Genomic DNA, 12,434 nt, shown 5'->3' with positions numbered 1-12,434 from the left:
ATTTCTCTTATTTTATTTTGATGATCATTCCTACCTATGTAGGTTGGGCTCAACAAAATATTTTCGCATCCGGAAGAGAAAGTTGGTGACTGAAATTTCGTAAAAAGCTCTCGCCGCGACGAAAAACGTCTATGCTGTAATGACTTCCATCCCAACTCGTGTATCATATCTGCCACACTCTCTCCCCTATAACGCGATAATACAAAACGAGCTGCCCTTCTTTGCACCCTCTCGATGTCCTCCGTCAATCCCACCTGGTAAGGATCCCACACTGCGCAGCAATATTCTAACAGAGGACGAACGAGTGTAGTGTAAGCTGTCTCTTTAGTGGACTTGTTGCATCTTCTAAGTGTCCTGCCAATGAAACGCAACCTTTGGCTCGCCTTCCCGACAATATTATCTATGTGGTCCTTCCAACTGAAGTTGTTCGTAATTTTAACACCCAGGTACTTAGTTGAATTGACAGCCTTGAGAATTGTACTATTTATCGAGTAATCGAATTCCAACGGATTTCTTTTCGAACTCATGTGGATCATCTCACACTTTTCGTTATTTAGCGTCAACTGCCACCTGACACACCATACAGCAATCTTTTCTAAATCGCTTTGCAGCTGATACTGGTCTTCGGATGACCTTACTAGACGGTAAATTACAGCATCATCTGCGAACAACCTAAGAGAACTGCTCAGATTGTCACCCAGGTCATTTATATAGATCAGGAACAGTAGAGGTCCCAGGACGCTTCCCTGGGGAACACCTGATATCACTTCAGTTTTACTCGATGATTTGCCGTCTATTACTACGAACTGCGACCTTCCTGACAGGAAATCACGAATCCAGTCGCACAACTGAGACGATACCCCATAGCTCCGCAGCTTGATTAGAAGTCGCTTGTGAGGAACGCTGGCAAAAGCTTTCCGGAAATCTAGAAATACGGAATCAACTTGAGATCCCCTGTCGATAGCAGCCATTACTTCGTGCGAATAAAGAGCTAGCTGCGTTGCACAAGAGCGATGTTTTCTGAAGCCATGCTGATTATGTGTCAATAGATCGTTCCCTTCGAGGTGATTCATAATGTTTGAATACAGTATATGCTCCAAAACCCTACTGCAAACCGACGTCAATGATATAGGTCTGTAGTTAAATGGATTACTCCTACTACCCTTCTTGAACACTGGTGCGACCTGCGCAATTTTCCAATCTGTAGGTACAGATCTATCGGTGAGCGAGCGGTTGTATATGAGTGCTAAGTAGGGAGCTATAGTATCAGCGTAATCTGAAAGGAACCTAATCGGTATACAATCTGGACCTGAAGACTTGCCCGTATCAAGCGATTTGAGTTGCTTCGCAACCCCTAAGGTATCTACTTCTAAGAAACTCATGCTAGCAGATGTTCGTGTTTCAAATTCTGGAATATTCCATTCGTCTTCCCTGGTGAAGGAATTTCGGAAAACTGCGTTCAATAACTCCGCTTTAGCGGCACAGTCGTCGATAACAGTACCATCGGCACTGCGCAGCGAAGGTATTGACTGCGTCTTGCCGCTTGTGTACTTTACATACGACCAGAATTTCTTCGGATTTTCTACCAAATTTCGAGACAATGTTTCGTTGTGGAACCTATTAAAGGCATCTCGCATCGAAGTACGTCCCAAATTTCGCGCGTCTGTAAATTTTAGCCCATCTTCAGGATTTCGCGTTCTTCTGAACTTCGCATGCTTTTTCCGTTGCCTCTGCAACAGCGTTCGGACCTTTTTTGTGTACCACGGGGGATCCGTTCCATCTCTTACCAATTTATGAGGTATGAATATCTCAATTGCTGTTGCTACTATATCTTTGAATTTGAGCCACATCTCGTCTACATTCGCATAGTCAGTTCGGAAGGAATGGAAATTGTCTTTTAGGAAGGCTTCTAGTGGCACTTTATCCGCTTTTTTAAATAAAATTATTTTGCGTTTGTTTCTGATGGATTTGGAAGAAATGGTATTGAGCCTAGCTACAATGACCTTGTGATCACTAATCCCTGTATCAGTCATGATGCTCTCTATCAGCTCTGGATTGTTTGTGGCCAAGAGGTCAAGTGTGTTTTCGCAACCATTTACAATTCGCGTGGGTTCGTGGACTAACTGCTCGAAATAATTTTCGGAGAATGCATTTAGGACAATCTCGGAAGACGTTTTCTGCCTACCACCGGTTTTGAACAAGTATTTTTGCCAACATACCGAGGGTAGGTTGAAGTCCCCACCAACTATAACCGTATGAGTGGGGTATTTATTTGTTATGAGACTCAAACTTTCTCTGAACTGTTCCGCAACTGTATCATCGGAGTCTGGGGGTCGGTAGAAGGAGCCAATTATTAACTTAATTCGGCTGTTGAGTATAACCTCCACCCACACCAATTCGCACGGAGTATCTACTTCGACTTCACTACAAGATAACCCACTACTGACAGACACCAACACTCCACCACCAATTCTGCCTAATCTATCTTTCCTGAACACCGTCTGAGACTTCGTAAAAATTTCTGCAGAACTTATTTCAGGCTTTAGCCAGCTTTCTGTACCTATAACGATATCAGCTTCTGTGCTTTCTATTAGCGCTTGAAGCTCAGGGACTTTTCCAGCGCAACTACAACAGTTTACAACTATAATTCCGACTGTTCCTTGATCCAAGCACGTCCTGTATTTGCCAAGCACCCTTTGACATTGCAGCCCATCCCGCACTTTCCCGAGGCCTTCTAACCTAAAAAAAAACCGCCCAGTCCATGCCACACAGCCTCCGCTACCCGTGTAGCCGCCAGCTGAGTGTAGTGAACTCCTGACCTATTCAGCGGAACCCGAAACCCCACCACCCTATGGCGCAAGTCAAGGAATCTGCAGCCAATACGGTCGCAAAACCGTCTGAGCCTCTGATTCAGACCCTCCACCCGGCTCTGCACCAAAGGTCCGCAGTCGGTTCTGTCGACGATGCTGCAGATGGTGAGCTCTGCCTTCATCTCGTAAGCAAGACCGGCAGCCTTCACCAAATCAGATAGCCGCTGGAATCCAGAGAGAATTTCCTCAGATCCAAAGCGACACACGTCATTAGTGCCGACATGTGCCACCACCTGCAGCTGGCTGCACCCTGTGCTCTTCATGGCATCCGGAAGGACCCTTTCCACATCAGGAATGTCTCCTCCCGGAATGCACACGGAGTGCACACTGGATTTCTTCCCCTCCTTAGCCGCCATATCCCTAAGGGGCCCCATTACGCGCCTAACATTGGAGCTCCCAACTACCAATAAGCCCACCCTCTGCGATTGCCCGGACCTTGAAGGCTGAGAATGATCCTCTGAAACACGGCAGGCAGCTGCATCTGGCTCAGCCAGAGACAATGCCTGCAACCGGTTTGTCAGACGCACCGGGGAGGCTTTCTGATCAGCCTCCGGGGACGCCTTTCGCTGCCTGCCACGCCTTGGAACGACCTCCCAATCAACCACAGGCGAGGGCTCAGCCCCACTGCGGGCAGCAACCGGGGCAACCACAGCGGCAGACCGATCTGGGGACAGACGGGATGAGGTTGACATCCCCGTGATACCCGAGTCCGGCTCCCCACAGTGGTGCCCATTGGCAACAGCCTCAAGCTGCGCGACCGAAGTCAGCGCCGATTGCAGCTGTGAGCGAAGGGATGCCAAGTCAGCCCTCATCCGAACACAGCAATCGCAGTCCCTGTCCATTCTAATTGATGTTTAACAACAGTTACTGAAACACGAGTCCGTGCCTAGATAACGCAAGCGGAACACACAAAGAATGTATGAACTAACCTGTACAAATGCCTAACGACTGCGCTACAATATGCTGAATTTACGATTACAGTAACTAAAACTCGAAATTGCACCTCCTATACGAAACTCACCCGCAATTTAAGTAAGAATCTACGAAGTAAACACTAAAGCGCGATGCTACAACTGTCAAATACTATAATACGCCCGAAATATATGAATTAAACAATGCAAGTACCCAAAAACACGCAAAGAAATTAATTAATCTATCTAACAAATAAGTAAGCTAGGGTTATACGAGTTGCTGCAGCAGCTGCTTATCCAACGGCGGCAGGGAGCAAGGAAGATAATTGGTTTTCAATTAAGTAAATTAGGATACTCGTATTTCTCGTAGGACTTGGAATAGTATCCTTGTAAGTAGCGCGAGTAAAGGGTCTCTATGTGTAAGTTGCGTGAAGCCCACTTTGAATAAGAAAATGCTACCCGACATTGAAGTCAACGTAAAAGATTGGGTCACCACCAACTCTAGCCACACGACAAATAAGAGGATGAGCTGAGTTGGAAAAATACTTAATTTATTCATAAGAAAAACTCATAAAAGAACATTCATTATAAAGTCATTCATAAAGAATGGCTTGTAACTATTAATATGATCCAGGCATTCTTCACGAGAATCAATTATTAAAATAAAGAGTGCGTGAACACTGTGCATAAGAGCAGCTTGCAGCAACATCCTTAAAGCAAGATCTATTCTAAAGCATATGTTTTAAATAAAAAGGGAATACTAATTATTGGATCTGTGCGCATGGAATCGCTATGGATGGGCTAACAAGGAAACTACTGGGTAAATGTCATAGGTAACAAAGACGTAACATCGGTACACTGGATAAGATTGGAGGTAAAATTATTTATTCCTTAAAACATTGATGTAATGCATCTATACAACTGCTGTTGCCTGATAACTAAATACAATTGCTTGTGAAACGCTATACGTTTCACAACAGACTCGTGTGCCCACGTTGTGCGCGGAGAACAATTTTAGTAACATCAAACCACGCAGTCGTGAACAATTAACATTTTACAGAGGACACATTTGAATAGCCAAAGGATAATGGCAGAGGGCCCACAACTCTAATATTAACCCACGTGGACGGTTTCCAACGGACATAGAGTAATGAGACAAAGAAAATTCACAAAGGGGAAAAATTACCAAGAGTCGGAAAAGATTAGAATGTTTACACACGCAGTTGCAGACACACATACATGCACACTGAACCGTGGGTGCTTCAAAATTTGCAACACATTTGTGCTACGTTCTTCTTACAGATAAAAGCAAATATGCATTAGGAATCAAACTGCGACCCAGTAAAACTATGAAGCTGAAACGTGAGGCCAAACACAAACAGCTCGCTTCTCGCTATGAGACAACGCGCTACGCTGTTAAATCAACTTCGGCTGCAGACCCTCGACGAGCCGGAAGCAGACTGATTGTCTCAGAGTCGTCACACTCGGGGAACTACAGCGGGAACAAACGAAGCCCCTAAGCACATCATGGAAAACCTAAATCTGGGTAGTCGGACGCGGGTTTGAACTGTCGTCCTCCCGAATGCGATTCCAGTGTGCTAACCACTGCGCCAATTCACTCGGTCCGATGGCGTGAGGAGGATTTGAACCCGCATCTTCTCGAATGCGGGTCCATTGTACTAACCATAGCGTAACTTCGCTCGGTGGCTGTCCACACGACGGTGTGGCTAATTACAAGTTGCTAGACTTGTATACACGAAATTAATTGCATAAATGATGCAGAATGGAACCTTGAAAATGATTAGCGAAAGACGACTGGGCTGGTATCTGAATTTTGATATTTACTCCAAGTCTTTGTTTCAGCCATTCGTTAGCGTGATGGTGATGCCTTCAGTTCATTGTTTCAGAACTTACGACACTTTACTGATACTACGAATTGATAAATTATGAATATCTAAACAAGATCTGGGGCAGTGTACTCCACCTGCTTCATAATAACAACATCGGCTCACTTCAGATGCTGATACCATTACGTCTTCTTATCAAAAGTTGTGTACTAAACTGTCACTTGATTCAAGGTAAGAACCAACATATGAGAGCCAGTAGGATTTTAATTGTGTGTGCGTTTCATAGCGACGCTTCGGCGCGATTGCGCCACGACTTGAGGTATGACTGGTTAAGGTTGTAGTACAATCAGTGCGGTGCGTGTCACAGGTTAGCTGCCCCGACGACGTCGAGAAGTTTGACCCCTGCGACCCCTGTGGCTGCGACAGCAGGAGCAGGAGCGGCAAGGGCTGAGCTGCTGGCGGCTGGCGGCGGTGGCGGCGGCGGCTGCGGCGGCAACGACCTCCATTCCTTCATTTGGCACCACACACGTATAAATAACAAATTGAAAGTAATGTAATTTTCGTGGAAGTCTGAGTATTTTTCTTGAATTACATTTCACTTTTCCGCTTATGCAAGACATACTTCTCTGTCGATTTGGAAAGCAGACCCTAATTACCTGAAAATTATCATTGCGCACTATATAACGTATTCTGGTCCATATATTGCAAATTGTGTACTACAAATGATAAATATACTTAACATGAATGTGCAGCTATTTTTGGACAGTAAAGTAATGATACCTATTATGTGTAACACAGTGAAGCATTTTGACTTCTGAGGTAGTGATTACAGAATATTGCCGGCGTTAAATATCAACTTAAGACAAGAGAAGAAGAGAACAGAAGCTTTCGAAATGCGGTGCTACGGAAGAATGCTGAAGATTGTATGGGTAGATCACATAACTAATGGTGAGGTATTGAATAGAATTGGAGAGAAGAGAAATTCGTGGCACAACTTGACTGGAAGAAGGGATCGGTTGGTAGGGCATATTCTGAGGCATCAAGGGATCACCAATTTAGTATTGGAGGGTTAGTGGAGGGTAAAAATCGTAGAGGGAGACTAAGAGATGAATACACTAAACAGATTCAGAAGGATGTAGGTTGCAGTAGGTATTGGGAGATGAAGAACCTTGCACAGGATAGAGTAGCATGGAGAGAGCTGTATCAAACCAGCCTCTGGTCTGAAGATCACAACAACAACAAGTATCAACTTAAAGTTCTTGGCACTCAGATGAAGAGTTGATAATGAAACTTTACGGTTAAAACTGTTCTTGTCGCCGAGAGATAATACTCTGATTTGCCCATTTTTATTTCCTGATGATGACCAATAAGGGAGTCCCGGTCCTCATCTGTGACGAATAGCTGATGCTAGTCCGGTTTCTCAAAACGCGAATCAACTTAGTAGTATTTACCACAGCTATACTGTGTTCCTTCAGACATGTATACACGTCTAAGGACATTGTAATGTGAAGATACTGACACTGTATAATCACCCACTGTAACCATCAGTGATTACTTACGATAGTGTATCTTTATATTTTGGCCAATTATGCATTCATTTCAATAAACCATTCACACTGCAACCAAGGTTAGACTACTTTGATAAGTATTTTACAGCTTCGCAATGGGAATCTAACTTATTGTGACTACCCACTATTGTCTTCTATAGTTAAAACATAATATTAGACTAATGGTACTGAATCTTACTCCTGTAAGCGCAGTTCCAAATTGGCTACTTTTAGTGGTCCATGCAGTGCCTGTTGTTTGACACACGAACACTTAAACAGCCAACAAAAGGGGACACGTTATGCTTAAAAACAGACGAAAAAAGCAGAATTAATGTTATGTCTCTCTCTCTCTCTCGCAAACAGACACACAGTCACTCACACGCCGCAAAACAATTCCATAGTTTTCAAAAACACTTAAAGTGGTATTAAGGTGTCGATCTAGATTTGGACAATCTAACACATCTCTCTCCTACTGCTATAACTGCAGTCTATTTTAATCGGTACCACCAAGTTCATGAATTATAGGTATATTTAAGTGATGATTCAATTTTGCTGCATGCCATCCTTTGAGTATTTACTGTTTCAGATCACGGACACGTTGAAGGAATGAACGAAGAACAGGGTTTTGCCTCAGGAAAAAAGGAAGGAAGGTAGGTTTAGAGTTTAACGTCCGTTCGACACCGATCGTCATTAACGACTGAGCACAAGTTCGGATTGTTTCGTGTATAGAGAACGAAATTCGCCGTGCCATTTCGAAGAACTCATCCCGTCATTTGCCAGGAGCAGTTGAGGGAAATCACGGCAAACCTAAATGAGGATTTAAACCGTCGTCCTCCCGAAAATCATCACAATGAGAATATTCCGAAAGCCCTTCGGTATTAGTTCAATACGTTGTAATTAAACAACGAGAAACATCATATCGATGGCTAAAAATTTTCCGTAATTTTTTTTATGTTTTATAACATGCGTCTTACGAAAGCACATCGTTTCAAGGCAATGCCGCATTAGAGGTTTATCAAAAACACGTCGTTCTAGATACGATTTGTTATAATTAGCTATCCTATACCGACCCCCATCGGTGGGTAAAGCCAGTTAACAATATGAAAGACATGGTCTCACGCTTCAGAAGTTCTACATAGTGTAATGGGTAGAGACGTGGAATTGCGAATTTTACAGGGGTTTGTATGCGTCCTGCCGTTTCCAAAATATCATTTTTTTGACATTCAAGTTTCTAAGTCGTTAGGGAACTTTACTATTAATTTGATAGAAATGGGCCTATGTTCTGTAATATTCGATGTTATGCATACCATATGACGGTGCTCTTTCTCTAAGAAGTGAGTTTGTTCTATTTAGTGAACGTGGGAGGGAAAATGGGCCAGTGAATTGCAAGAATGGTCATCTGAACCATATTCACGTTCAGGTGTTAAACATTTGCACATTCTGCCAGATCATATGACATTACTTTACTCAAAGGCACACGTATTTTTGTTCTGATCGAAATTTCCTTTTTTACAATCGCACCAAACGATTTCGAGCATAGAGGAGAAGGGAAATAACTCCCAACGTTACAAACATATAATTCATCTGCTTGAACAGACAATTTAACAAATCTAAGATAAGTCTACCATGCTCTCGGGATGCACGTAAACAAAGTTGCATCAGCATTATCAGTACGTCGATTTGCTTGAGGATGTAAATTACTATCGGTCATGAAGTTGTCTGAGGTATTATACTGGGGTTTGCCTCTCGTAAATAAGAAAGCATGTAAACACTAAATCGGATGGCTAGGGTACGCCGTACTTTGTAATATGCAGAATTCTTTGAGGAAGACGATAGATTTGGTACGTAGTCTTTATGTATTTTCACTGAGGGAACAGTGTGTATTTCGCATGACACGTGAGAATCATATAGAGGAGATGTTAATTTGGTTGATGTTATTGCTGGATGTCCTTAATCATGTGATGGTTTTAATGCCGAAATTATACCAAAAACTATTATGCAAAATTCCGGAATTTCTGGGATACGCTATCAGAGAATATGGAAAAATTTACCATGACAGTGATCTGTCTCGACGTTAAAGTAGCAGAAGCACAGTGTATGAGTCACGTGTCTTCTTTAACGTAATTCGACGGTGAGTATTTAGTTACGTGTACTGTAGTCGACTGGTTCTTGGCTGAAATGGTCTTCACTGGCTTATGCACGTTTTCTCATCGTCATTTCCGTTTTTTTTATTTTGACAGGACCGTTGAGAACACTAATTAATTGCCTTACTTGATTATTTACAAATAGCTGTTATTTATTACGAATAAAGATTTTTGTTGTTGTGCTACCTTGGTCAATTACGTTGTAATGTATCCTAAATAATCGAAGCTACAAGGGCGAAATAGAAGACCCTTGACATCATCAGCTAAATTCTTACGAATTGCCACTTGCCTTCTGTTTCAGGTTATTTGGTCGATGTTTGTTCGATGATTTTCCTGGTGTTTCGCCTGCACAAGCGGTTGGCCTTGTCAAAGCTTCACCCTCCATTACTGGCGGAGAACTCCGCCAGCAATGAGAGGTCATGTGACTGGGGCCTCCCGTCGGGTAGACCGTTCGCCTGGTGCAAGTCTTTCGATCTGACGCCACTTCGGCGACTTGCGCGTCGATGGGGATGAAATGATGATGATTAGGACAACACAAAACCCAGTCCCTGAACGGAGAAAATCTCCGACCCAGCATTGGTTGTCTGTGTGAAAGACGTTAATCGGATGCGTATGAATAAGAAGGATGTCAAGAATACATGCATGTTCCGAACAGCAATTCGTTGCAGTCTTGCAGATTATTTCGTGTGACGTATGACCAGATTACAACATAACATGCGTGTTCTGTATGTCCATCCTTCTGATTGAAGGTTTGTCGGACTGCGGCCGTTCACTCACGTAATGAAACGAAACACCACCAGCCGTCGTTTCGATGTTATTTACTATGGCAATCATTTTCGGTGATTCTGTATACCATCTTCAGATCTTAACTGACCTTGAAGGGGTGAACTCTAATTGTATTCAAGAACCCAGCGGTGGCCAACAACTATGAACTGGCTTCCGTAGACTACTGTAACAGCTACGCCGCGGACACAACTTGTTACAGTAGCCTACAGGAGTCACTTAATAGATGATCACCGATGGGATCGTGAATACGGTTGCGGTTCATCCCCTCGGCTTCATTTAAGGCTTGACGATGGTGTATTGAGTCACCTAAACTCCTTACTTTATTATAAATAACATCGAAAGTGCGGCTGTAGGTGTTTCGTTTTATTACATGCGTATTCCGTTGAATGGTTTGATTTTCACGGATCATCCTTGTACTGAACCCTAATTACAGGGTCTCCTAAAGCATCCTTCTTTCATCAACAGACTCTTGGATCACATTTCACACATTTAATATCAAAACTTGAGATATCTTTGCAAAATTGCAAAGTCAGGTAGTGAAGTGGTTAATAGACTCTACTCATATACAGAAGGACTGCATTTCAAAGTGCTCGACTAGTGTCCAGATTCCGGTGTTCCTTGTTTTTGTTATATACTTGACATAAGATTGGGATGATAGCTTACACAAGAGAAGGATACTTTCATTGCACACCTTGTTTAATCCAGCCTGATAGAGTAAAGAGGAATAAAGTGACAATGTTTTTGAATGACAACCGCTATCGTACAGCAAAATCGGCTACGACATTGGACCTTTGCTTAACAATTGTTTCAGTTCATTCCCCATTTGAATCCCTCGGGTTTCTTCAGCGTGAATGACTGCTGACGTACTGAGGCGTCGAGCCTAGTTGTACTTCCATTTTCTCAAACATGAATATACAAACGCGGATGTACACCCAGAATTACACCACAGTGTATCATAGGGAGTGTAGTACAGAGATACTTTATTCATTCGATAATTAATTCAGTCCTTGCGCTTTCAGGAATAAGACGCGGTAATCGTTGCTTCGATCCAAAATGTATGCACCGATCGATTTTCAACAACAAGACTATCGTACAGTAATACACTGACGGAAAACAATCCCAACACTAAGAAATAATTAATGTAGAGTAATGAAATTTTGGGAATACATTTATCTAGGTAATATATTTAAGTAATTAAGATTACAGGATCATAGGTTAAAGTAAACGCGAGATAAGCCATTGCAAATGTGGAATTCGTGTACATCAGTAACCCGTTAACCACCAATATGTTGAATGCAGGCATGCAAACTTGCATCTATTGTGTCGTACACGTGCCAGATGTCAGTTTCTGCCATGGAGTTACATGGCTGTTGCACTTGGTCTGTCAGTATAGGGATGGTTAATGCTGGTTGTGGATGAAGCTGGAGCTGTCGTCTAATGGTGTCCCATATGTCATCGGTGGAGACAGATTTGGGGATTGAGCAGGCCAAGGCAACATGTCGACACTCCGTAGAGTCGTTCGCTTACAACAGCATTATGTGGGCCAGCGTTATCCTGTTGGAAAACACTCCTTGGTATGCTTTTCATGGACAGCACAAAAAGTGGAATCACCAGACTGACGTTCAAACTTGCAGCCACGGTGCATGGGATAAGCATGAGTGTGCTGCTGCTCTCTTACAAAAACCTATCCCTGACTCTCGCTTGACACTATTGAAGTCACAAATGTTGGTGGTTTGGGTCAGTGGATTGCATGCTACAGGACGTCTGGCTTAGACCTGTCCTTGAAATAACCCATTTATAACAATTCGTTATGTCTTTGTGGTGCCAACTGCTACTCAGATTGCTTCTGCAAATGCTGTAAGATGCGGCAGAGCCATACGCCGAACACGATAGTCTTCCCTCTCGGTAGTGCCACGTGGCCTTCCGATGTCCGGTCTTCTTGCGACCGTAAATTATCGTCAACACCGCGACCAGTAATCATTTACAGTAGCTACATTCCTGCCAAGTCTTTCTGCAATATCACAGGAAGAACATACAGTTTCTTGTAGCCCTGTTACACGACCCCGTTCAAACTCATTGAGGAGCTGTTAATGGCATCTTCGTCACCTTAAAGGCCTTGTTGACTAACTTCGGCTCACCAGGTCCAATCTCAAAGATAGCTAACGCTCACGGCCGCTACAGCGTTTACTCAAAGCAAACCTGATTTCCATACTCACAGTAGCGCCATTAGCGCCACTCTTAAGCGACTGGCTTGAAATGTGTGTAGACGTCTTTCAAACGTACATACATGCTCACCAACTTTCGTTTATGTCACACAACTCTTCCTTGA

The 12,434-nt window shown here is 43.2% G+C and overlaps 1 protein-coding gene across 1 annotated transcript in view; it reads left to right on the top strand.

Moving 5' to 3' along the window:
* Positions 1-6,399, top strand: part of LOC126361110 (uncharacterized) — a 59,232-nt gene extending 52,833 nt beyond the window's left edge. The window contains exon 3 of the mRNA XM_050007766.1: positions 5,996-6,399. Within this exon, the coding sequence (XP_049863723.1) occupies positions 5,996-6,079 (84 nt within the window). The 3' untranslated portion in view covers positions 6,080-6,399. The remainder of the gene's footprint in view (positions 1-5,995) is intronic.
* Positions 6,400-12,434: the final 6,035 nt, after the last annotated feature.

Source organism: Schistocerca gregaria, chromosome 1 (assembly GCF_023897955.1).
Source record: "Schistocerca gregaria isolate iqSchGreg1 chromosome 1, iqSchGreg1.2, whole genome shotgun sequence".
Classification (NCBI taxonomy): Eukaryota; Metazoa; Arthropoda; class Insecta; order Orthoptera; family Acrididae; genus Schistocerca; species Schistocerca gregaria.
Note: the sequence above shows the minus strand (reverse complement) of the source record. Positions and strands in the feature narration are given on the sequence as shown.